The 27956-nt window shown below is 46.9% G+C and overlaps 1 protein-coding gene across 4 annotated transcripts in view; it reads left to right on the forward strand.

Annotated features, from left to right (window-relative positions):
- mospd1 (motile sperm domain containing 1) overlaps nt 1-27218 on the forward strand; it is a 57279-nt gene extending 30061 nt beyond the window's left edge. For all 4 annotated transcript variants that reach the window (XM_070882070.1, XM_070882069.1, XM_070882072.1 and 1 more), the window contains exon 6: nt 25816-27218. In XM_070882070.1, coding sequence (XP_070738171.1) covers nt 25816-25847 — 32 coding nt within the window. In that variant the 3' untranslated portion in view covers nt 25848-27218. The remainder of the gene's footprint in view (nt 1-25815) is intronic.
- Nucleotides 27219-27956: the final 738 nt, after the last annotated feature.

A 27956-nucleotide genomic window follows, 5' to 3' on the forward strand; every position in this document is an offset into this window, starting at 1 on the left:
TGCTAGATCAATTCATTTTAAATCGGAAATAAATATCTTTCTGTTAACCAAAGGTATTAAGGGATATGGGCCAATGGCGGGTATATGGAGTTAGGTCACAGATCAGCCATGATCTTATTGAATGGCGGGACAGGCTCGAGGGGCTGAATGGCCTCTTCCTGTTCCTATGTTCTGAAATGTTTATCTGATGCCATGCTGTAAACACCAACAACTTACAGGATTAACCGTCATTGGAATTTAAATCTCTTGTCATTTTAACAGTAGTTTACACACGGGTGCCATTGTTGTATGTTTGCCTTTCGTGGCATGTGATCAAAGAATTTAGCTGTACAGAAAGAGGCCATTTGGTCCATTACGGTTGTACATGCTCTTTAACAACATAAGAATTAGGAGCAGGAGCCGGCCATTCGGCCCCTGAAGCCTGCTCCGCCATTCAATGAGATCATGGCTGATCTTCGGCGTCAGCTCCACTTTCCCGGCCAATCCCCATATCCCTTGATATTCCGTGGAGTCCAAAAATCTATCGAACTCAGCCTTGAATATACTCTGATTCAACATCCACAGCTCTCTGGGGCAGAGAATTCCAAAGACAACCCTCTGAGTGAAGAAATTCCTCCTCATCTCAGTCCGAAATAGCTAACCCCTTAGCCTGAGACGGTGACTCCTGATTCTAGACTCCCCAGCCCGGGGGAAACAATATCTCAGCATCTACCCCGTCAATCCCCCTCAGAATATTGTATGTTTCAATGCAATCACCTCTCATTCTTCTAAACTCCAGAGAGTATTGGCCCAATCTACTCAATCTCTCCTCGTAGGACAACCCTCTCATCCCAGGAATCAATCTAGTGAACCTTCGTTGCATCGCCTCTAAGGCAAATGTATCCTTCCACAGATGAGACCAAAAGTGGTCCAAATCTTTGAAAGAGCAGTCCACTTCATCCTGTTGTGAAACGATAAACACCTGGAATTTCCTACAATCTCGCAATAAAACACCAGTGTAATGACTATTTTCGCTAAAAAATTTCGAGTAAATTCTACCTAGAGTAATCTCTCTGCCTGTCCAGTGTATTCACTGACTCTCTGCCTGTCCAGTGTATTCACTGACTCTCTGCCTATGCAGTATCAAAATCATAGGCAATTCCTCGAAATCGAGGAAGACTTGCTTCCACTCTAAAAGTGAGTTCTCAGGTGGCTGAACAGTCCAATGTGGGAATTACAGGTGGGACAGACAGTGGTTGAAGGAAAGGGTGGGTGGGGAGTCTGGTTTGCTGCACGTTCTTTCCGCTGCCTGCGCTTGTTTTCTGCATGCTCTCGGTGACGAGACTCGAGGTGCACAGCACCCTTCCTCCACTTAGGGTGGTCTTTGGCCAGGGATTCCCAGGTATCGGTGGGGATGTTGCACTTTATCAGGGAGACTTTGAGGGTGTCCTTGAAACGTTTCCTCTGCACAAGGCGGACTACCTGATACAGGTAATCAACACCTCGCCCTTCGCCCTCCGTATAACGACCACCGAATCAAACAAACGAAACCTTCAGTTAACCGGCTTTATTTTGAGCAAATGCAAGGGAGAGTTCAATTGTTGAATCTTTGAAGTACAAAAGATTTCAAATATAATTTATGCAGGTTTTGGAGAGGAGCTGCCCTCCTACAAAATCATTGATAGGTCTATTGCTATCAGCGGAGTTACATTGATTTGTCGACTCTGAGTGGTACATGCAATTGTCCATCTCCCATCATATGTTATTATCTTGTTCCATGATTTGCACTTTGCCATAGTCTATATGACGCCTGAAGTAACTGTTCCCAAAATACTGGCTTTCTTATCTCTTCCTCAGAGACTTCTAATAGAAATTGTAACTGCTGACTTTGGCTGTTAATGCGTTATACGTGGGCTATACCTACATAAGCAAGTGTTACATACGTAGGCAATTCCTCAGACCCTCCTAATACTAATTGATTCACCACGTTCAGCATTGTGTTGTGACCACCTATCTGTTTGCTCTTTGCCTGCTACAATTCTATATCCCTTACAATTCCCTCTTATGGCCCTTGGCTATATGCCCAAGATAGGCCATTTCCCAATTAATTCCTCACGGGTGAGCTTCCAGGGTTGTCCTTTTGCTTGGGTAGCACTACTTCCCGAGTTGCAGGACCTATCTGCTGGCTTTCCCCTCGAGGTTATACTAAATAAGTCCTTTATGTCGGACTGTCTATATTCCCTTTATTCAATATTCTAACTATAGTATGGGCTAGGACCTGCCTCTTACGTAAGTCACACTTCTAACCGGATAATACTAGCAAGCTGAGTTCCCTTGCACTACAACCAGTACATTGAGTCCAGCATAGTTTGTATACAAGTTCTTTCTAGCCAACATTTTCTCAGTGTTCAAATTCTGCCCCACCTGGATTATCCTCTGTTTCTTTTATCTTTCCTCTACCTGGGGTCTTCTCTATGTTGTCGAATTCTCTTTCATTGTGTCCAATTCAGTCGAGCTTGTTCCTCATTCAGTTCGAGAATCGGTTTTCCTTGCGGCCCGATGGCCTTTGCATAACCACCTCGGGTAATGTCCATCATCCTTTAGTTCAGGGGTTATAATAAACCCGTTTATATCTGTCTCATCAAGCGGAGTAAAGCAGAAGTCAGTATCCATAATGGTGCATGAGGTGTTCCTTCTTCATTTCAGTTGCCGTGGTGCTTACACACCAGTCTCCATTTCCTCGTGGAACAGCGATAATTTCGTAGTCCTGTGTTAGGGGGGTGATAATCAAGGTGCACCCGTCCACTTGGTCATATCCACAGTCATCTTTGATCATTCGTAGTGGATCTCGACATAAAGCAACTTGGTTATTTTTATAATAATCATCTATGCTGAAACTCTTAGTACTGTTGTTCTCTTCAGTTACATTTCTGGTTTGTCATGGTACCGCATGCGAGTTTCTCCTACATTTCTCTCCAACAATCCCTGTAAGGTTCGTGTTAGGGCGTCGACTCAATCATCTATAGTGTTTATCGTCGCAACTCCCGCCGCGTATCCCGCGCCTACCATTTCTAGTATCCCTCTTTTTCCCTGGTCCTGCTTTTTACCTGACCCTCTTTCCACATTAAACTTCATGGTTTTTGATTCAGGGCCTTCAAGTGCTCGCAGGGTCAGGTTTTTATACAGGCTTATAGTGTTTAACCCGCAGAAGTTGGGGATGGTTATTTAGGAATACAGTAATTATTCACTGACGTACCCCGAAGTCTGCCTTATTATCAATCTCCCTTTTGCCCCAACGTTCATAGTTGGACACGTTTGTGGTGGTCGGGGCCCTGGGAGTGCTCACTGTTGCTAAAGTCGTGGGTGGGTCCGTGTTGGTGGGTCTATCTCGGGAGATACCCCTCCACCACCATTCATAGATGTTGAGTGAAATCTGCATCCCCTTCCCCCGGGGGCAGTATCTCTGTCCCTCCTGGTTATAAAACACACCGTGGTCTTATTCCCACTAATTATTGGTCACGTATTACTGGCACATCCCCAATGTTGTTTCGCTTCCTCGTTACGTTGTTTTGTGCCCGTTATTTAAGTCTACTGTTGCTCCGTGCGTCACCATCAGTGTTTTTGTTCCTTTATTAAATTAATGTCGCCCAAGTCCCTGCAATACAGGCCTTGCCGTCCCTCAACCTGTTGTCCTTGATATGAGGCTGCGTTACCCCACATTGTTTCCATGAGCACCAGAGTCCTGCAAAAAAACAATATTTCCCGGTTGTCACCAGTTAGTTAGTGACCATGCTTTTTTAACTACGCAGGTGCACATGTCCCTTACCATCCTCACCATCACCTGATTGGTCCCTTTGGGGTATTTGGACCTTCTGTTCCTTAGTGTCGTTCTCGAAGTCCTTGATTACTTGCTGATCTCTAGCCTGTGCTTTTAAGTCATGTAACTGCTTACAGAGTTCCATCACAACCTCCGTATCCTGTCCTTCGTCCTCGTTTCCTGTAACCAAGACTTCTGGAAGTCTCATTTTTGCCTAATCCCTAGTAAAGCACAGGCCCGTTTCATTATTCCCTGTGAAGTGTGTACCTTGATCTGAGTCCAGCTACAGTGGCATTCCCCATCGGGTTATTATTTCTTCTGCTAGGATCCTGGCCACGGTTTCTGCTGAACAATTTCTAGTGGCGAAAGCTTCTACCCACTTCTACCCTATTATAACTAGGCAGAATGTCTTCCCCTTGTTGCTGGGTAATGGTTTAGCAAAATCTATGTCCTATTCTGACCTTTACTTTCCCCCTGGGTTGTATTTTGCATATGTCAGGCACCTTCTACAGTGGTTCTCGATATCTCTACCCATTCCCTTCCACCACCAGCATCTGGACATCGAGCTTATCATGTTGGTTCTACCTGCATGGACATACCCGTGGTATAAATTTAGTAGGCTCCCCTGGATGCATTCCGGGGCCACCACATTCCCATCTTTCCTCCATATCCCATTGGTCCTTTGTTGGGCCCCTCTCTGCTTCCACCCCTCCTTTTCCTGTGGAGTGACTTCTCCCTGTACCTTAAGCATGTTTACTTCCTCAGGCCCGATTGTATATGCTCCGATTTGGGCTTCCCCGGCCAGTGTACCTGTCTCTGCCACCCGCGTGGCTGCTTCGTCTGCCCATGCATTCCCCTGTTGATGTTGATCGGTAATGTTTATGTGTGCTTTGACCTTTATTATCGCACACTCTTGGGGTAGGAGGGAGGCTTCCACTAATCATGCACTACTCCAAAAGCATATCGACTGTCTGTATAGATGTTTACTCCGTTTCCCCTAGCCAGCCTCAGAGCCTCGGTGAGAGCCACCAATTCAGCCACTTGAGCTGATAAGCCCCCTTCTAGCCGTCCTTCCCTTCGAACCTGTCCGCTGCTATCCCTTCCGTGGTGTCCCATATAGCGCCGAGATCCATGTCTGCCTCCTCAAGCCTGACTACTTCCCTCGTCTTCTCTTGTCGGGCTACACTGATGCTCCTCTCCCTGCGTAATGATCCACCCTGCAGGGTTGTTACAGTTGTCTTTTATTGTTACCGTCCCATGAGGGGGTAAGAGCATGCTTCCCACCTCATCCTTCGCGTGTCGGAGACCGGTTTTAGCCTTCCTGTGTTAAGCAATTCTACTAAGGTATGCTGGGTATGTGTCCCGACATTACTATGCCACTGGCCTATGCCTGTCCCCATGTAATGATCTTTACTGTGGTGGGTATAGATGTGGAAGGGCCTATTCTGGTCGGGTAATCCCAGGGCTAGAGCACTTGTAAGAGCTTGTTTTTCTTGCATAGTTGAATAGCCCTAGTACCTGCCTGACCCCTTTCAGGGTTCCTGGCCTGGGCATTAATCGAATTGCTTCCTTTCTGTCCTCTGGCATCGGTCTCTTCCCCTTGGGATATTATGTATCCTAGATATGTTACTTCGCTCCTTCCCACCTGCACCTTCCTAGGATGTATTTTTAATCCTGTGCTCTGTAGAGCTCCTCGCACTGTAGTTAAAGCTAGTACGTGTTGTTGTTCTGTACTGAAGGCAATAAGGAGATCATCCACATACTGCAAAAGGGTGCTCCCTTCTTTGCCTGTTGGGGACCTCGCCTTCTTGCACCTCCTTCCTTATTGCAGCTAAAACGGGAGCTACGTGGGGGTGTGTTTCCTCCCCCTTCGTCTCTGCTGCTACCGTCGCTGCTATTTTTGCTATCTTCTCCCTTTGTTCTGACTTTAACTCCTCTACGTGTTCTGCCCACTCCAAAGTTTCATCCCACACTCTAAATCCCAACTTAATTATCTTTTGATGGGCTTCTCCTAGCCCGTCTTTAAACATCCCGTGCTTGAGGAATTCCAATTTTTGTATTTTTTGCTATGGCTGTGCACTGCACTATCTGTCCGGTCCTGTCTTTTATCTCTTCCAGCTTATTTATCTTAGCTTCTAACTCTTTAATTTATTTTCTTTGCATATCTATTCTTCTTCTAACTATCCCATCATTTCCTCTGTCTATCAGGTGAGTTTTCTGGCTGCCATCCTTGCTTTTTCATTTCTTTTTATTAAGAAACCCAAATTAATAATGTCCAGTATAAAACAGCTGTCAGTGGAAAGGGTTAACTCCTTTGCAGGTTTGTAAGCAGGCCTGACGTCATTATGTGATTTCACGTAATTTTTTAAACCTTTCCCGATATCAGAATTTTCCCCCCAAGTCTTTGTGCCTTCAAAACGTGCTTAGAAATTAGGAATCCATTAAAACAGCAGAAATCATTAGTACAGCTGTCATTGGCTTTGAATAAAACATTCTCATCGGGAAAGACAGCATTTTAGATTAAACTCTTAATTGTTTCTAAACTTCCAATTCAAATACTTGCCAAAGGTTTTTTTTAATTGATTTAAAACGAGACCACACATTTTTAATAGCTATTTTGTTTACTGAAATCCAATTTAAAATAAAGTACTGGCAAACTGTGGCTTATTTTTCTTAGCTCTGTAAATCATAGTCAAAACAATCAGGGAAACCGCCACACTTTTTACATTTTCACACAAGCTATATACATTCCAGCATTTCGTTTAAGGTCCTGTTCACTGAGCGAATCTTATTTCTCTCAGCAAAAAAGCTAAAACTTCCATGCCGATTCCATTCCCAGTTTTTTTCCCCCTACCTTTGCTGAGTTCACATAGCTTAGATCTTTTCCCTTCGTTATCTCCAAACCCCCTCCTGCTTGTTTAGACTGTTCAGGACTTTTCCTCGATAAGCACCGTCCATTTTGAAAAGGTTTTCAAACCCGAAATTTAAATCTCCTTTACTGCAGTGAAACTTTCTCATAATTTAAAATCATTATCAACATAGTGTCTTTTATCTCTTTTCCAAAATTCACACTTCGAAACAAAGCTGAGATTTCACTGTGGCCATTATGAAAATTTGGCTTTCATTGGTTAATTACCCTCCAATTAAACCAATATCTTTTTCACAGCCAATATCAACTAGTATCCAGTAAGTTATGTCTTTTTCCATTTTAAATGTCCTTTCTTCAAATTAGTTTTTATATCTAACAAATATTTTATAGAGAGTTTGTGTCTCCGTGAATTGTAAATTTAAACTACCTAACACAATTGCAAACACTTTTTTTCCAATTCGACGTTCAATGGTTTCCTTTAGCAGCTGTAGCTTTCAAGGTTGCATCTTTTATCTTGATAAACAAGCTGTCCTTTGTGAATTCAACAGCCAAGAAAGCTTCTACGCGAGCACTTTCACTTAAAGACAGGCATTCACACCAAATACAGCTTATCCTCTGTTTTTTCAGCAACTTAATGCATGCTATTTTTCGTCAGGGTACGTTTACCCCTCTACCAGATTCCGTGTACTGTTTCGAAGCCCTTGGACCCCTCTAATGTCCGGCCGGACTAATAATACTGCTTGCCTCCCTAATCTAGTTACTCCAACTGGAAGTGTCGGTTTTATTTTTCGTCTGGGTACGTTTTTTCGTCTTTCCTGCTAGCATTTATACCCGACACCCTTTTGGTCCATCCTCAGAGACCCCCCATTGGTCTTCATTTTATCCCACTGGCCAGTTTTCCTAAACATCCTGGGGTCCCATTTTTTTAGGTTGTAGTTCTTTTTCAGGAAGTTGTTGAGGCCAATTCACTAAATATATTCAAAAAGGAGTTAGATGTAGTCCTTACTACTAGGGGGATCAAGGGGTATGGCGAGAAAGCAGGAATGGGGTACTGACGTTGCATGTTCAGCCATGAACTCATTGAATGGCGGTGCAGGCTCGAAGGGCTGAATGGCCTACTCCTGCACCTATTTTTTAAGTTTCTATCCCTTTAGCCATAAGGGCCATATCTAACTCCCTCTTGAATATATCCAATGAACTGGCATCAACAACTCTCTGCGTCAGGGAATTCCACAGGTTAACAACTCTGAGTGAAGAAGTTTCTCCTCATCTCAGTTCTAAATGGCCTAGCCCTTATCCTAAGACTGTGTCCCCTGGTTCTGGACTTCCCCAATATCGGGAACAATCTTTCCACATCTGACCTGTCCAGTCCTGTCAGAATCTTATGTTTCTATGAGATCCTCTCTCATCCTTCTAAACTGCAGTGTATAAAGGCCCAGTTGATCAAGTCTCTCCTCATATGTCCGTCCAGCCATCCCGGGAATCAGTCTGGTGAACCTTTGCTGCACTCCCTCAATAGCAAGAATGTCCTTCCTCAGATTAGGAAACCAAAACTGAACACCATATTCCAGGTGGGGCCTCAGATATAAAAACGATTTACATCTGCTTGTTTCAATGAATTCATTTTCTTCTTAATTAAAATGTTATGGATGCTATGAGTTTGCAGATACCAACATATTTCATTGCTTCTTCAGCACGTGTCCAAGTCTTTTTTTTTGTTTTTCTTCAATTTCATTATCTGAATCGCTCATCTTTTCGTCAGATTTGTCTTTATTGGTGACTAAGTTCCTCGTCCATTTAAGTTTGTGTTACATCTGTTTTGATGTCAATATGTATCCACTTAACAATGTCACCTTCTGCTAGGGATTTAAGTGCGTTTGTTTCGTGTGCACTGTAGCCCGTACATAAAACCTTCGAATTCTTCGTCATCAGAAGCACGGTCTTCGAATATGATATTGGGCCACAACTTGCGCTAACAACCCTTCAATGTAGCGTTTTTTGCTTCTCTCCATGCCAGCGAGCATGCAAAGATGGCATCTTTAATAATGTATGCTCTCTGGCAATCAGTGATTGATTGATCGCTATTAATTAATTTGCACATCAAGTTGTGACACCCTGATCCATAGGTTGAATGAGCGAGGTCACATTGGGGGGCAGATAGCATGCAAAGATGTTGCCACAACTAGACACTAATTTTGACTCATGCGGGTGTGCTCTGCAATTGTCCAGAAGCAGCACACACTTTCCATTAGGTTTGCCTGTTTTCTTCGTTTTCTCGAGCTTGAGGGACGAATTCTGTTGAAAACCATTCCATGAATATGTCCTTGTCCATCCACGCACTTTTCTGAGCCTTATAGCTAACTGGTAAATGAGCAATTCCTTTTAAAGCACATGGTTTCCTTGATTTGCCTATCACTAAAAGTGGAAGTCTATGTTCTCCAGAGGCATTGGCACAATTCAAGATCGTTAACCTCTCCTTATTCATTTTAAAGCCTACAGCTTCCTTCTCTCCTGCTACAGCCAACGTAGCAGTTGGCAAACACCACCATAGTAAGCCAGTCTCATCGGCGTTGTATATTTGATCTGCAGTCAATTTCATTTCCTGCACCATTTCAGCAAAATGTTCTTGAATAATTCTGTGCGGCCTCATTGTCTGCTGATCTTTTCTCGCCCCGACACATCCAGCTGGCGAATGCCGAGGCGATGCTTAAAACGTGTGAGCCAGCCTTCTGTTCAGTTAGATTTATTCTTATCTTGAAGTCCTTGGTCTTTGCTGTAATCATTGGCCCTGAAATTGCCACACCATCTGACCGCTTCAAAGAAAACCATTCATAAAGCACCTGGTCTAGTTTGTCAAGCTTCGGCTTTCGCAAATTCTTGTGGGACATTGCCTTGACGGAAGATTCAGAAGCATCAGTGAAACTTTCTAAATCTTTCTTTGCTTCTTGATATCGTAAATTGTTGATGATCCAACTTCATGTTCGTCCATCAAAGTACGCACACTTCTGTCAGCTTCAGACTTCTTTATCATTTCTAATTTCTGCTGAATGCTCAATATTTTTTGCTTCCTTTTCGTGTCACAAGACATTTTAAATTATACATCCGACTGCTTGAACTGCCTTCAATGCGTGTGGCAGTTGCAAAGTGAGAGAGTAGTCCACGCCTGCGTCACTTAGTGTGTAATTGAGCAACCTGTTCACGTTTGCGATAGTTGAAGTGAGTGAGATATTCACATGTGTGACAGTTATTTTAAATTCCGTTACAACGGGTTTTCCGTTACACGCGTATCCGGATAAACGAGAGTTTCCTATATATTTAATTAACTGAATTTAAATGCCCTCAGCTGCCGTGGTGGATTACTGGCCCAGTAACATAACCATGATACTACCGTACCCCATCTCCTTACCTACTTGCCATAGAGGGAGTACAACAAAGGTTCACCAGACTGATTCCTGGGATGGGCGATTTCCCTATGAGGAGAGATTGAGTAGACTAGACCTATATTCCCTGGATTTTAGAAGAATGAGAGGTGATCTCATTGAAACATATAAAATTCTTACAGGGCTTGACAAGATAGATGCAGGGAGGACATTTCCCCTGACACGAGAGTCCACATCTAGGATAAGGGGTTGGCCAGTTAGGACTGAGATGAGGAGAAATTTCTTCACAGGGTGGTGAATCTTTGGAATTCTCTACCCCAGAGGGCTGTGGATGCTCAGCCGTTGATTATATTCAAGACAGTGATCGATAGATTTTTGGATATTAAGGGAATCAAGGGATATAGGGATAATTCAGGAAAATGGAGTTGAGGTAGAAGATCAGCCATGATATTAAATAGTGGAGCAGGCTCGAGGGGCCGAATGGCCTACTCCTGTTCCTAATTCTGATATGTTCTAACATCTAAAAGGCGGTAATACAGATTGAGATGTTAAATAGTTTGATTTCTAACTAATTTCACGCTTTAATGGACAAAGTAAATCAGAATTGTACTTTAGACGTTCAGCCAATGAGTTACAAGGTGTGATGGTCATTAATATCTTGGCGTTCCACATCTGACTCCAGTCCAAGATAAATGTGCCCACCATCCAGTTGCCAATTGCCTGCCACTCCCTCACTATCTTGTCACCAATTGGTCCCACTTCATGTGCTATTGACTGTATGACAGGGAACTGTTATGTTTGTAAACATTATCAATGTGTAAGACTTGCCACCAGGGGGGGCGCACTTGTGGGAGACCCGAGGGTCACCTGCACACCTTGGGCAAACAGGTATAAAAGGCAGTCCACCACGCTGCTTCCTCACTCTGGAGTTACAATAAAGAGACCAAGGTCACAACAGTTTGAGCTTAAGATATGCAGTCTTGTGGAATTATTCTAAACGTAACAATTGGCGACGAATAACGGATCACGAACTTTCACGGGGTTATGGCTGCCGTTGGTATTCTTGAGAGATTTGTTAAGGTGATAATTGGGAAGCCTTCGTTGAGCGTCTTGACCAGTACACCGTAGCCAATGAGCTGGAAAAGGAAGAAACCGCAGTCAAGCGCAGGGCGATTTTTCTCACCGTTTGCGGGTCCACGATATATGGCCTCATCAAAAATTTTCTAGCACCGATGAAACCAACGGAGAAACGTAGAAAATAGGTGCAGGAGCAGGTCATTCGGACCTTTTGAGTCTGCACCACCATTCAATGTGATCATGGCTGATCATGAAACTTCAGTACCCCACTCCTGTCTTCTCTCCATACCCCTTGATCCCCTTAGCCGTAAGGGCCAACGAACTGGACTCAACAATTTTCTGTGCTAGAGAATTCCATAGGTTCACAATTCTCTGGGTGAAAAAGTTTCTCCTCATCTCGGTCCTAAATGGCTTATGAAGAGTTGTGCATCTCAAGCCGAAGGAGAGCATCTTGATGGCCAGTTATCACTTTTATACACACCACCACTCCGAGGGCCAGGACGTGGCGAGCTATGTCGCCGACCTAAGACACCTTGCGGGACCATGCGTATTTGCTGGATTTTTGGGAGAAGTGTTGCGAGACTTCTTCGTGCTTGGAATCGGCCACGAGGTCATTCTTCGCAAACTGCTGTTGTTAATACGGATTCTTTTTCCCTCAATCTGTTTCAGCGAATACACTGACACGAACACCTTGTTGCCTTTTCTGTAAAAAACCTTTATTGAAGATTCTCCGGCCGGGACTTGTCAAGACAAAGGAACACTCTCAATCAGAGCTTGTTCACCTCCCTCTGGACAAGCCCCTTTACAGCGCGAAAACACAGCAGTTATACATTTTTCAAAACATAACACATTTGATTAGCACTTGGTCTATCCACTCCCTTTCTGCCTCCCCCCCCCCCCCCCCCGAGTATGTCCAATGGCAGGCGAGGAAGTCTCCTAATTAGGGCTGGCCCCAAGGTCAGCTTGTTTATAGCTTCGTTACATTACCCTTCCTTATCAGTAAAAACCATTACGTTACCCTTTCCTATCCGTGATTGCTTTTTTCGCATGACCCGCGTTTAACCTCAACTCTTAGTAACCCTTTTTTTTTCTGTCGATTCTGCAATTGTCTGCATCTTGACATTTCTTTAGCTATTTTCCCATGATTCCCTATCTCCATCCCTCTGCCACATTCACAATCCTTCTGTACAAATTCTCATTCCCCCCTTTTATCATTCCATGATAACCCTGGTGACTATTCCAGGAGTATTGCATTCAGCCGTTCGCACTCTCTTTCCTGATCCTCCTTGTTGTCATCGAGTAGGTCTTTAGTTTGCTGGACCATAATCCGGGAGCCCATGGCCACAAGAGGGTTTGCTAACCTTGCCATCATGACTTTACAACAAAGGTTAAAGCAACCGATAATCAAGCAACAGGTAATTATTACTACGATGAGAATAATTGCCCCATGCATTAGATAGGATCCCCAGGATCCCCCTAATAGCTAATCAAACCAGCTCGATCCTCCTGCTGGCCTGGATAACTTCTTTACTTCCTGTCTAATGTGATCAACGAGATTTGTTATGTTTTCTGAACTATCGGGAATGTAAGTGCAACATTCAGATCCTATCAGGGCACATGTCCCCCCTTTCTCAGCCAACAGGTAATCGAGGGCCATTCGGTTTTGTAATGCTACGGTCCATATTGCTACCATTTTGGCTGTGATGTCCTCCAGAGCTTCAGCAGTATAGTTAGCTATCTGTTCCAATACCCTCTCTAGGTTCTGTACTTCATCCATGGTGCGTCCTATCCCGTATGGGAACATCATGACCCCAAAGAACCTCTCGGCTGGGGTGAGGGCTTGCCTGTGTCGGCTGGAGGCATGTGCTTCCGCCAGGGTACGTGTTTGCCGCACAAATGGCACCGCATATCCCAAATAGCAGGACCCCGTCTATCGCCTGGGTAACCAGGGATATGCCCTATGCCCGCACACAAAATACGTGCCGTTATACGCTGCCTTTTCATATATTGTGTCGGGGTCCTAAGACTGGGCCCACAGACCTCCACCTGTTTTATTCGGAAGGCAAGAGAGGATCGTGACCCGTGCGCCTGTTGTAATGTTGAGGTTGTGTGGACAATCGCTGTACCCTATGATCTGTCCCTTTCTGCTGGTGTTGTTTCGGGTTAAACATATGGTCCCGGTTGGCCTCCCGATCCCCGAGGTATTGGTCAGGACGAGGTATGGGGGTTCCTTTTTATGGTCATAGGATGGTTGGTACCATCCCTGGAACGTTTGACTAATGGGGTACCCAGCACTCTCACTCGGTGACGTCCCCGTGGACACACGGTAGCGGTATGATGCTCCTCCTGCCCTCCGTGATCCTTCTCTTGACCCGTCTTTCATCCTTCGTATTTGCATTGGCCCCCCTCCTCTCATGCTATTCTGGCTCAGAAGCCACTTGACAGTCTCAGTTAGGGTCAGTGGAACGGGGCGCAAAGGAATTCCCCCTTTGGAATGTATAGAGATATGTGGGCACACCCAGCAACTAGAAAAGTTCCCATTTCGCGCATAAACATAAGACATATACAAAAAGGTGTTTACATGGAGCTCTCGCTTCAGTCTCACTTCCCACGCGCCGCACTTGACTTACACCAACGCTACTATACAGACTGTGACACATAGACAGTTTCATCTTATCGCTCTAGGTTAACAATTACTCGAGAACAAAATGTTTCTTGTAGCATCTCTATGGACAAGGATAAATAGTTTAAATAGTTTGCTGATTCAAAGAGTTCGGTTTTCTCGCCTCTCTTCTCGGGTCACCGTCGGTGTAGCTGGTTGTCTATCACTACGGGCAGGGATTCAAACTGTTCTCCTCGGGACCCACTCGGTTAGTCAGGATGCTCCTAGGAAGAACCTTATTCAGCTATGGAGAAGAGGAAGTCTGGAACAGAAACAGGGGTTAGGACAACCAGTAAAATAGGTTCGTTATGGGGTGATAAGTTTACAGTGGTGCAGGTGAACCCAGGCGCTTCTCCCCTCACCCTTAGCTGCAGTGGGGGTAGTGAGTAACACCTGAAAAGGCCCCTCCCACCGTGGCTCTCGTCCCTTTCGAATCCATTTCTTAATCAGGACATACTTCCCTGGTGCCACGAGAGACGATTCGGGCAAAACTGGGAAGTCGAGGTGAGCATCTCGAACCTGGTTGTGGGCTATTCGCAGAGCCTGAGTCAGGGAAAGAACATAGGTAGTCATTTCCTCAGTCATGTGGTGGAATTGGACAGTGGAGGGGACATTCTGATTCCATGGGGTCCTAAGGGGCCTTCCATAAATGACCTCAGCGGGGGTCAGTCTAGCCTTACCAGCGGGGGTAGTTCGGATCTGGAATAATGCTATAGGAAGGAGTTTGAGCCAATTGAGTCCGGTCGAGGCTACCAATTTTGCAAGCTTGGTTTTAAGAGTTTGATTAGCACGCTCAACTAGTCCCGCAGCTTGGGGTCGGTAGGCACAATGCAGCTGCTGGTTAATGTGCATCTGGGAACAGAATTCCTTGTTAACTTGGCCAATAAAGTGAGGGCCATTGTTGGAACTCAGTCGAGCTGGGATACCATATCTAGAAACGATTTCCCTCATTAACACTTTAACAACAGTTTGAGCCTTATTGTCCAGGGTAGGGTAAGCCTCGATCCATTTGCTAAACACATCTACTATTACTAACACTGAACTCTTTGCAACTCAATGTAGTCCAACTGCAAGGTCTCAAAGGGACCTTCGGGTAGGGGCGTCTTACCCCAATCACAGGGGACTCCCTTCCCCGAATTATGCTGTTGACAAAAAAGGCAGCGACTACTGATGTTCTGGGCCAGCGCCTGGAGTCTAGGGTGCCACCAAGTGGCCAAAAGCGTGTCACTTGTTGTCCTTGCTCCACAATGAGTAGCAAAGTGCATACATTCAATAACCCATAGGGCCAACTCGTCAGACATGCAAGTCTGTTCCGCGGGAGTGGTCCAGAGTCTAGAAACATTGTCATAAGTACATCCATAATCTTTCCACAACAGTTTATCTTTTCAGGAGCGTCCTCCTGTGCTTTAATGACATCTTGGATGGTTGGCATTGGTTTTTCCGAGGCTAACTTATCCTTTGCAGGATTTTTAGTTTGACTCATCATTCTGGGCACCACCTGTTTGGCCTCTCTGTCAGCACAGCGGTTTCCTATGTCAACCGGAGATTTTCTGATAGTGTGGGCGGTACACTTGACAATGGCAATACACTTGGGGAGCATGAGGGCCTGCAACAAGTCTGATACTAGTTGCCTATGGGATATTTCATTTCCATTTGAGGTCAAGAATCCCCTGTTTTTCCATAATTGCCCGAATCATGGGCTACCCCAAAGGCATACCTAGAGTCGGTATAGATATTGACCTTGAGGTCTTTAGCTAAGATACAGGCTTGAGTGAGGGCGAATAGTTCAGCTTGTTGAGCGGAATAGGCGGTCTCAAAGGCGGCAGATTCCAGGACCCGATTCTCCTGGTTTACTATGGCGTATCCCGAAATTCGTCCGCCTTCTGGGTCAATGGAAGACCTTCCGTCAACATACATAATACAGTCAGGGTCCTCCATTGGTACATCAACTAAATCTTCCCTAACTGAGGTGGTCTCTTGAATTAAAGATAGACAGTCGTGACTTGGTTCTTCCTCATCTTGGGGTGGCTCGGTAAGAAAACAGGCCGGATTAATGGCAGTACAGTGCCGAAAGGTCAGCTTAGGATTATTTAGTAGGTAGATCTCATATCTGCTTTGCCTGGTAAGATGTTGAGTCTGCAGTTGACCCAGGAGTGCAGCTGCGGAGTGAGAGGTATATACAACAATATCCTGCTGGAGGGTCAGGTTAGCGGCGGATTGGAGACTATTGTAGATGGCAGTTAATATTTGAGTACAGGGTGTCCCAAGGCAACGGGGTCTATTTTGGAAGAATAGTAAGCAACGGGACTATGCTTATCCCCATGTCTCTGAGTTAGGATGGCATTGGCACAGCCCTTCAAGATCGTACAGTATAGTTGAAAGAGCCGATCATAGAGGGGTCGGCCCAAAGCTGGAGCTTGTAGCAGGGCTGTCTTTAGTTCCTTGAAGGCTTGGACGTCTGTGGCTTCTATTTCAAAGATGCCTTCCTTGGTTGTGTACGGTGTGAGGTACTTGGTCATCAGGGCAACATTAGGTATCCAGGATCTACAGTAATTGATCATCCCCAACCATTGCCGCATTTGTTTCGCTGTGCTAGGGACTGGAAACTGACAGATGGGTTCGACCCGGCTAGTCTCCAGGGCTCGATGGGTCCCTGATAGAATAACCCCTAGAAATTTGACTTGGGGCTGGCCAATTTTGACCTTCGATGGTGAGACTATGTATCCCAGGGAGGACAAGTACTTCAGCAGAGTTAGCGACTGTAGCTGTTTTTGCAGGCACCTCGAGAACAGGGTTGGGGAGTGGATGAATCCTTGGGGGAGTCTGGTCCAGGTATATTGCTGTCCTTGGTTAGTAAAGGCGAACAGGTACTGACTCGTCTGGGCCAATGGCAAGGCGAAGAAGGCGATTTGAAGGTCCATCAGTGCGAAGACCTTGGCATTTGCCGGGATCAACGACAGTATCTGTGCTGGGTTGGGAACCAGGGCGTGTAGGGGCTGGATGATGGCATTAATGGCTCGAAGGTCCTGGACCAAGCGGAACTGGTTTGGTTTGCCCGGCTTAGGGACTGCCAATATCGGTGTTTTACATGGGGAGTGACATTGAACCAAAATCCCCTGTTCCACAAGGCCCTTAATCAATTTATGAATACTCGGTATTGCCTGTGGCTTCAGTGGATACTGACGAATGGAGGGCCAGTCCGCACCGTCCTGTACTAGGATCTCGATCGGGTCGATTGGCGTATAGCCCACTTGGGAGGGGTCCTCTGCCCATACATGAGGATCCACATAGTCGGGCACGTTAGCGCCAGTGTGGTGGTGCAGTGTCGTTAGGACCACTTTGGGGTTCCTGTAAAATTGGACCGTTCGGCCATGTCCCACAATTTGCAAGTCTGGACTAGTAGGGTCAGCCTCGTCTATAGCTTGGCGTACCATGATTCCTAAATCTTTGGCATGGTGGGGAGGTAATACTTCACGAGTCACATGTGGTGCCACCGTCGGGGGCTGTCGCCACAGATTCCTATCCATTTCCACAAAATCCGCCTCCCCCTCCGGTCCAGTCACTCTGGCCCTTAAGAGGATTTCCCACTCTTCTCCTCAGTGATCTTGATAAAGGTTCTGGAGATCCTGATTCTTGCCACTAGGATCATTGGCTAGGGTCGCATGATAGGGCGCCTGGGGCAGATCCAAGGACCACCATTGAGGGGTCCGGGTGGTGTAACACTGCTGTTTAAAGGTTCCCTGTTTTACAATGATCCCATCATCTCCACACTCTAGATGTAACTGAAATTTGCAGAGGAGGTCCCTAGCCATCAAGTTACAGTCCAGATTGGTTGTGATAACAAATCGATGTTCCACAGATTCTTCCTTGTAAATTACTTTAACTGGTTCTGACACCAGGAATGTTGAGACTTGTCCCAGGAACCCTGACAGTCCCCGTGTCTCGGTAGAGGCAGGGAGTTTAAGCTTCGACTGCACAGAAGACATAGAGGCTCCTGTATCTATTAAGAAGGGTTGCCACTCATTTTGAATCTTTAAGGATATCATCGGTTCCTCATCCGAGGAGGGTCCTTGTACAGTCAAGCTACATGGTCATTACTGATGTTCGGGTGGCGGTTGGGCAAAGGGGTTGGTCTGGGAGAAGTTAGTATAAGATCCCCTCCCCTTGCCATCCTCCTCTTCCTCCCCTTCTTCTTCCTTGCCGACCGGAGGGACACTCCCTACTCCAGTGACCTTCTTGCCCACAATTAAAGCATCCATTTCGTCTTCCCCAGCCCTGACCTCTTCCCATACCAGGTCGGGGACAATAGGGCGGTCCGTAATTCGCAGGGCCCAGACCATTTGGATGTTTGGTATAACCGTATCCCTGGTTATCCACCCAACCCTGCACGCAATACTGCGGTTCCATCTGGTATCCCCTTGGGTCGGGTTTTGGTCCTTCCACCCGAGAGGGCTCTTCCTTTTTCGTTACGTATTCAGTCTTGACCCTGGTTGGGGGCGCATTTCCTCCTTCTCCCTTTCTTTCCTGCCAATAATATTTCACGGCTCTCTCCATCTGGGCCTTACTATTATCTACCCAATTCATGTTATTGGTCCGGATGGCGTGCGCCACCAAATGAGGCAAACACTGGAGTAGGATGGCGCAGAATTGAGGTGAATTATCTCCCGCCCGGAAGGCATTATCTCCCGATTGGCCTCCGTATATTTCAACGAACCTTTCCATAAATTCGTCAGCGTTTTCGTCTCGTTTGGGTTTGGTTTCTAATACATTGGCCATACTGATAGGCTTCTGAAGGGTAGTACCGAGAGCAGTAAAAACAGCGTTTTGGTCATTGTTGGGATGTGCGGCTAGCAGGGCGGCATGGTCGGCAAAATTCAAATAGGTTAAGAACCGGGCATGCTCGATAGGACTTAAAGTCTGTTGGACCAAGGACCACAAGACCCTTGATTCCGCATTGTAGACCGCAATTGTAGTTCGGAGATAGTCTACAAACTTGACAGGTTCTCTTTTGCGATCGGGCATACTGGCTAGGATAGCCATGATTTCGTTTGGCTTCCAGGGCACATATACCTGAATGGTAGGGTTAGCAGCAACGTTTGCAGGATTAGGATTTGGCATGGCTCGGACCGGGAGTTGTTGCCTAGGTTTCGGGGCAGGGGTGTCAGTTTCGGAGGCAGTTTCCCAATTTGAAGTATGTCCTGAGCCCATGGAGCTAGTGCTTGTACTGCAGCTATGAGTGCTGGGTCGTCGGCGACAGCGTCGAGGTTCTGACTTTGAGCGAGGCTTGCGAGGGCGCCTGCGTCGTCTCTCTGGACTGGGAGTTTGATCGGCCGGGCCACGATTTTCACGCTCTTTCGTTCGGGACCGAGTTCTGGCCGCCACTGGATCGGCCCAGGGACCTGTTGGGACTGGTGGGGGTGGAGCTGTCGGTGGGGGGTTAGGTGGTACCTCTCCTCCCGTGGTGGGGGTTACCGAGGAGGGGGTTGTGGTAAGGGACCAGGAGGTCTGGCTACGGGAGGCGCCGTCGGGCGCCGAATCAGTGACCATTCTTCAATTTCGTCATCAGCCTCGGTTATTGCAAGGCCAACCATTTGACTACGTAGTCTGTCAATACCCTTCTCAGAGGTCCCAGTGGAACTCTTAGTACGTTTTCCGTGCGCGCACTCTTTCTTTAAGACATCCAGGGGTTTAACATGTCCTCCCTTCGTCAATGATAGTCCTAATTTAGTGGCGTTTTCCTGTCAACTTGACAGAAGTGATGCATCTTTTAGTTTTTGACAATATTGTCTCCATGTGGCAATTAAGCTTTTATCCCTTTTTCCTCGTCCCTTTTTCCAAATTAATTCCTGTGCTCTTTTTGCCACCTCTACACTCTTAGTGCCCCCTAGGGGCCATTGATCATCTCCTAACAATTTGTTCAAGGCTCCTGATAACTGTCTAAATTGCTCAGCCTTTTCAGGGAATTCTTCGCATAACTTCTGTAGTGGGCTGCATCCGTAGTTTTTATCTAAATGATTGCCCATTCCCGCGTCGCCCCGCGGTAAAGAAATATTTTATCCTTACACAATTCCTTTTATCCTTACACAATTCCTCGCGTCGCCCTGCGATAAAAGAATACTTTATCTTACCCAGAGCCTAGGCAGACCAAGTGATATACAAGGTCGACACCGTACCTGGCATAAGTACAATTTAGTTTTACACAATTTCCCTTTCCCTCCGTGTCGCCCTGCGGTGTTCCTATTCGCGTCGCCCCGCGATAGTCTATTTAAGTCCAATCAGCGCCTAGACGGGCCAAGTGAAATACAAGATCGACGTCGTACCTGACTCGGACACTTATTTCCTAAGTTAAAAGGTATTCGCCAGATTGACCTGGATCTCGTTCAGACGCTACCTGAGAACCAGCGAGTGGCAAAACTTTCTTCAGACTTTTGGGACTGGAGGAAACCGAGGTGGTATTTAAAAGGTACTCACTCCGATGGCTATTTTCCTCCCGTCTCGTCCGAGGCTAGTTCGGCTCTTAATTCGCAAGTCCCCGGCGGTCGTCCGTTGAGATCCCACTTCTGATACCAAATGTTAATACGGATTCTTTTTCCCTCAATCTGTTTCAGCGAATACACTGACACGAACACCTTGTAGCCTTTTCTGTAAAAGACCTTTATTGAAGATTCTCCGGCCGGGACTTGTCAAGACAAAGGAACAATCTCAATCAGAGCTTGTTCACCTCCCTCTGGACAAGCCCCTTTACAGCGCGAAAACACAGCAGTTATACATTTTTCAAAACATAACACATTTGATTAGCACTTGGTCTATCCACTCCCTTTCTGCCTCCCCCCCGAGTATGTCCAATGGCAGGCGAGGAAGTCTCCTAATTAGGGCTGGCCCCAAGGTCAGCTTGTTTATAGCTTTGTTACATTATCCTTCCATTACGTTACCCTTTCCTATCCGTGATTGCTTTTTGCGCATGACCCGCGTGTAACCCTTTTTTTTCTGTCGATTCTGCAATTGTCTGCATCTTGACATTTCTTTAGCTATTTTCCCATGATTCCCTATCTCCAACCCTCTGCCACATTCACAATCCTTCTGTACACATTCTCACTGTCTGCTGAATCCCGAGATCTGAGCAAGGCCATCACGATAGCCCAGGCTTTTATGTCCACGAACGATAACACTAAACAGATATCATTGCAGCATCGGAACTCACTGGCAAGTACTGTGCATAAAATAACACCTTCAGCAGGCAGAACTGTACATGGCAGGGCCTACATGCCCGTAGAGGTCAAACCTAGGATGACTCGGAGCCCGCCGTGGGACGTGAATGCGAATCCATTAGCACCATGTTGGCGCTGTGGGGGTAATCATCGAGCCCATCAATGTCGATTCAAGCACTAAGTGTGCAAAGGCTGCGGAACAATGGGGCACCTCACAGAATGTGCAGACGTGGCAGAGTCGGCAGAAGATGACCGATACGGCGTGGATTTCGCTGAACGAGTAAGAGAGGCAACTCAACCCGAGGCTGAAGAGGAAGTGTATGGGGTATACACCTTCACCACCAAAAGCCCTCCGATAATGTTAAAAGTCAAATTAAACGGCATTCCAGTTTCCATGGAATTGGACATGGGGATAAATCAGTCAATTATGAGCCAGAAGGCTTTTGAGGAACTGTGGGACAACAAGGCACAAAGGCCAAAACTAAGCCTGATCCACACCAAGCTGCGCACTTAGACCAAAGAGCTCATACCAGTCATTGGCAGTGCAGCAGTGAAAATAGAAACATAGAAACATAGAAAATAGGTGCAGGAGCAGGCCATTCAGCCCTTCTAGCCTGCACCGCCATTCAATGAGTTCATGGCTGAACATGAAACTTCAGTACCCCCTTCCTGCTTTCTCGCCATAACCCTTGATCCCCCGAGTAGTAAGGACTTCATCTAACTCCCTTTTGAATATATTTAGTGAATTGGCCTCAACTACTTTCTGTGGTAGAGAATTCCACAGGTTCACCACTCTCTGGGTGAAGAAGTTTCTCCTCATCTCGGTCCTAAATGGCTTACCCCTTATCCTCAGACTGTGACCCCTGGTTCTGGACTTCCCCAACATTGGGAACATTCTTTCTGCATCTAACCTGTCTAAACCCGTCAGAATTTTAAACGTTTCTATGAGGTATGATGGAGCAGTGCAGGATTTACCACTATGGATTGTACCAGGCAATGGCCCTACACTGTTCGGCAGAAGCTGGCTAAGAAAGATCCGATGGAACTGGGATGACATCAAAGCACTGTCTTCGGAGGATGACGCCTTGTGCGCCCAAGTGCTAAACAAATTCCCGTCGTTATTCGGGCCAGGCATCGGCAACTTCACAGGCACCAAAGTGCAGATCCATCTAGTCCCTGATGCACGACCTGTTCATCACAAGGTCCGAGCGGTTCCATACATGATGCGAGAGAAAGTCGAGATCGAGCTGGACAGACTTCAACGAGAGGGGATCATATCGCCGGTCGAGTTCAACGAGTGGGCCAGTCCAATTGTTCCGGTGTTGAAAAGCGACGGGACGGTCAGAATCTGCGGGGACTACAAGGTAATGATCAACCGAGTCTTGTTACAGGACCAGTACCCACTACCCAAAGCGGATGACCTGTTTGCAACGCTAGCAGGGAGGGGAAGTCGTTCATCAAGCTGGATCTAACCTCTGCTTATATGACACAGGAGCTGGCTGAACCTTCAGAAAAATTGACCTGCATCAACACACACAGAGGACTGTTCATATACCACAGATGCCCCTTTGGGATTCGCTTGGCTGCGGCCAGCTTCCAGAGGAACATGGAGAGTTTGCTGAAATCAGTTCCGCACACCATGGTGTTTCAAGATGACATCCTGATCACTGGCCACAACACCACCGAACACTTGCACAACCTGGAAGAGGTTCTCAAGCGACTGGACAGAGTGGGACTCGGGCTGAAACGCTCCAAATGTGTTTTCCTGGCGTCAGAGGTCGAATTTCTGGGGAGGTAGATTGCGGCGGATGGCATCAGACCCACGGACTCCAAGATGGAGGCCATCAAGAATGCTCCCAGACCACAGAATATGATGGAGCTGCACTCGTTCCTGGGACGATTCCAACTATTTTGGTAACTTTCTATCAGGGTTGAGCACTTTGCTGGAACCATTGCACTTATTGCTACGCAAGGGTGACGACTGGGTTTAGGGTAAATCTCGAGAGACAGCCTTTAATAAGGCCAGAAACCTGCTTTGTTCTAACAAGTTACTTGTATTGTATGGCCCATGTAAACGTTTAGTACTAGCTTGTGATGCATCTTCGTACGGGGTCGGTTGTGTGTTACAGTAAGCAAATGTGTCAGGCAAACTGCAACCGGTTGCATATGCATCCAGAAGTTTATCTGAGGCTGAAAGAGCCTACAGTATGGTTGAGAAAGAAGCATGAGCATGCGTATAGGGGTTAAGAAAATGCACCAATAACTATTCGGACTCCGATTCGAGCTCGAAACCGACCACAAACCGTTCATTTCGCTGTTCTCAGAAAGCAAAGGTATTAATACCAATGCTTCGTCCCGCATCCAATGACGGGCACTAACGTTATCTGCGTATGATTATGTAATCCGCCACAGACCAGGCACTGAGAACTGTGCGGATGCCCTCATTCGGCTACCATTGCCCACCATCAGGGTGGAAATGGCGCAACCCGCAGACTTGCTTCTTGTAATGGATGCTTTTGAGAGTGAGGGTCACCCGTCACGGCTCGCCAGATCAGGACCTGGATTAGCCAGGATCCTGTGCTATCACTAGTAAAAAGCTGTGTCCTCAATGGGAGCTGGTCGGCGGTCCCAGGGGAAAGGCAAGATGAAATCAAGCCGTTCGACTGACACAAGGATGAAATGTCCATCCATTTGAACTGCCTCCTATGGGGGAATCATGTAATTTTGCCAAAAAAAGACAGGGAAACGTTTATACGCGACCTTCACAGTACCCACCCAGACATAGTCATGATGAAGGCTATCGCCAGATCGCACGTTTGGTGGCCTGGCATTGACTCGGAATTGGAATCATGCATACACCAATGCAGCACTTGCTCACAGTTGAGCAATGCACCAAGGGAGGCCCCACTGAGTCTGTGGTCATGGCCCTCCAAACCATGGTCCAGGATCCACATAGATTTCCTAGTAGCAGTGGACGCTTACTCTAAATGGATTGAATGTATAATAATGTTGTCATGTACGTCCACTGCCACCATTGAAAGCCTCTGGGCCATGTTCGCCACCCATGGTTTGCCTGACGTCCTTGTTTGTGACAATGGACCATGTTTCACCAGCTCGGAATTCAACGAGTTCATGACCCTCAATGGCATCAAGCATGTCAGGTCTGCGCCGTTTAAGCCCGCATCCAATGGTCAAGCAGAACGGGCAGTCCAAACCATCAAGCAGAGCTTGAAATGCGTGACTGACGGTTCTCTGCAGACCCGGCTATCTCAGATTCTGCTCAGCTACCGCACGCGACCCCATTCGCTTACTGAGGTTCCCCCTGCAGAATTGTTAATGAAGAGAGCACTCAAAACCAGGCTCTCCTTAGTCCACCCGGATCTCAATGATCATGTAGAAACCCGGCATCACCGGCATAACATGTACCACGATCACGCGGCTGTATCATGTGACATTGAAGTTAATGACCCTGTGTTTGTTCTTAATTACGGTCATGGTCCTAAATGGGTCTCTGGCACTGTGTTAGCCAAGGAGGGGAATAGAGTGTTAGACTTTTGAATGGACAAACATGCAGAAAGCACTTGGATCAGACCAAACTGCGGTTCACTGACAACCAAGAACAGTTTGAAGAGGACATTACCATCATTGATCCACCAACACACACCCAACCAGCAGTCGATCTCGCGGTCAACCACGAGGATGAACCCACCATGCCCGACAGTCCGATCAGACCAGCCACACCGCAGTGCAGCAATGATCCGATCGACTCACCCATGCCAGGACTTCAACTCGAGCGATCAGCCCGGGAACGCAGAGCCCCGGATCGCCTCAACTTGGAAATAACTTGTACATAAGACTTTGCGGGGGGGGTGGAGGGAATGATGTTATGTATGTAAACATTACCAATATGCAACACTTGTCACCAGGGGGCGCACTTGTGAGAGACCCAAGGGTCACCTGTACACCTTGGGCAAGCAGATATAAAAGGCAGTCTACCATGCTGCCTCCTCACTTTGGAGTTACAATAAAGAGACCAAGGTCACAACAGTTTGAGCTTAAGATATACAGTCTTGTGGAGTTATTCTAAACATAACAGGAACATCATTATTGTAGTTCATACAGTGATGTGGTGTCAGCTTGACCTAGTTGCTGGGACTTGATGGTTCGCTTGCCCTAGTACCCAGGATAACAAACCGAAACACCATCTTAGTGTTGCTTTAGCTACTGCTCCTGTCCCACATCTCCACACATCACTGAGTCTTTGAGAAAGATGATAAAAAAAAACCTTTGTCCTAAATTCAAATGGAGCTGCCAATCAGACGCACCTTAGCTAATCACACAGCATGGTTAGGTTTGAATTGTCTGGCTTGGCTCGTCCCTCAATCAGGTTGCTTAGAGGCAGTCAACTGGTCTTCAAAACCAAGGCGAGGAAATGAGGATGTGTGGCTGGTTTTGAATCTCCTTGTGGACTGTGACTGAATTAAAGGGGGCGGTATCCAGTGAAAACTGTTCTTGTTAAATGAGATGTTAAATTGAGGCCTGTCCAGATGGAACCAAGAGATCCCAGGGCACTATTCGGAGAGGAATAGGGAGTTCTCCTGGTTTCGGAACCCACACTTTCTCCCTCAACAGCACCAAAACAGATCAAGTGGTCAGTATTTAATTTGCTGTTTGTGGGATCTTGCTGTGTGCAAGTTAGCTGCCACATTTTCCTGCAGATCAATGACTGACTGTACCGGAAAAGTACTTCATTAGTCCTGAGGATGTGAAAGGCATTATATAAATGCGCCTTCTCTCTAAACAAAAACAAATCTTTATTTCAGGTCTTGTGACCATGGTTATCCTACGGACATGAAAAGGTACAGTCCAGGTGAAATGAAGGAGTGAGAGTGTGGACTGATCCATTCGTTGTTCAGAGGCACGGACTGGACCCGGGGGCCTGTCATCATTTTCAGGATCTGAAGGCAGGCAGCAGGAGCACGTGTTGCAAACTGCATGGGTTTAGCAGAATTTCCTGCATTTTAATGTTTACGCAAGACTTTGAGGCAAGACCTTCACGTGCAAAACTGCAACCTCATTGTCCCAAAACACCTAGTCAATAAGCTCTTTGTTTTAATTGCTCTGAATAAGTTTGGATAAACGGTTTCCTATGTATATAGAACTTTTATTAATTGAACATCATTTGTTACTTTCAGCTCCCTGCCTGTGGAGCTGTTCAATGTAATCATGTGGTAATGTGTCCTTCATCCCGGGCAAGCACTCGAGGAAAGGCTTTGGTCCATCAGCAAAACCAGTCAGTATTCCTGAACAACAGCACATGTAATGCTGCCAGGGATTGGCTGAACCCAGTGCAAGATGCCCAGGGATTGGCTGGACCCAGTGGAAGATGCCCAGGGATTGGCTGGACCCAGTGGAAGATGCCTAGGGATTGGCTGTGCCCAGTGCAAGGCGCCCAGGGATTGGATGTGCCCAGGGATTGGCTGTGCCAAGTGCAAGGTGCCCAGGGATTGGCTGTGCCCAGTGTAAGGTACCCAGGGATTGGCTGTGCCCAGTGAAGTGTACTGTGCTGAAAATTATTTTAAAACAAGCATGTTAATTCTGTAAAGTTGTATATGCTGTTGTGACAATGGATGCACACCTGAAACACTAACCTGTCTCTCCACAGAATCTGGTGCATCCACTGCGTAATTCTAGCATTTTCTGATTTTATTTCAAGTGCATGCGACAAATTTTAATTAGGATTGTTATCAAATAGCCTAAATTACGAATTCAAACCACCGTGTCAGTTGTGGCTCAGTGGGCAGCACTTGCCGCTGAGTCAGTAGGTCATGAGTCCAAGTCCCACTCCAGAGACTTGAGCACATAATCCAGGCTGACCCTCCAATGCAGTACTGAGGGAGCGCCGCACTGTCGGAGGGGCAGTACTGAGGGAGCGCCGCACTGTCGGAGGGGCAGTACTGAGGGAGCGCCGCACTGTCGGAGGGGCAGTACTGAGGGAGTGCCTCACTGTCGGAAGGGCAGTACTGAAGGAGCGCTGTACTTTCGGAGGGACAGTTCTGAGGCAGCGGCACACTGTCGGAGAGGCAGTACTGAGGAAGCGCTGCACTGTCGGAGGGGCAGTACTGAGGGAGCGCCGCACTGTCGGAGGGGCAGTACTGAGGGAGCGCCGCACTGTCGGAGGGGCAGTACTAAGGGAGCGCCGCACTGTCGGAGGGGCAGTACTGAGGGAGCGCCGCACTGTCGGAGGGGCAGTACTAAGGGAGCGCCGCACTGTCGGAGGGGCAGTACTGAGGGAGCGCCGCACTGTCGGAGGGGCAGTACTGAGGGAGCGCCGCACTGTCGGAGGGGCAGTACTGAGGGAGCGCCGCACTGTCGGAGGGGCAGTACTGAGGGAGTGCCGCACTGTCGGAGGGGCAGTACTGAGGGAGCGCCGCACTGTCGGAGGGGCAATACTGAGGGACTGTTGGAGGGGCAGTACTGAGGGAGCGCCATACTGTCGGAGGGGCAGTATTGAGGGAGCGCCGCAGTGTCGGAGGGGCACTACTGAGGGAGCGCCGCACTGTCGGAGGGGCAGTACTGAGGGAGAGACGTAGTGTCGAAGGTGCCGTGTTTCAGTTGAAATATTAAACTGCCTGTTGCAGTGGATGTAAAAGATAAATCAGCCCCATCAAAAAACAAATTATCTGGCCATTAATCTCATTGCTGTTGGCGGGAGCTTGCTGTGTGCAAATTGGCTGCCGCATTACATCAGTGACGACACTTCGAAAAAAACTTCACCAATGTTTGCTTCTTTTTGAACCAGTCCATATACATTGTATAAATGAATGACTGGGTAATGCAGCAGCTACCCTCATTCACTGTGCAGAGTACAAGTGGACGAGGCATGTTATTTTGAAGGGAACATTAATTTTCCTCATTGGCAATAGGTCCACCTTATATAGTTCATTGTGAGATTAGATTTAAT

The sequence above is a fragment of the Pristiophorus japonicus genome, chromosome 6 (assembly GCF_044704955.1).
Source record: "Pristiophorus japonicus isolate sPriJap1 chromosome 6, sPriJap1.hap1, whole genome shotgun sequence".
NCBI classification, from domain to species: Eukaryota; Metazoa; Chordata; class Chondrichthyes; family Pristiophoridae; genus Pristiophorus; species Pristiophorus japonicus.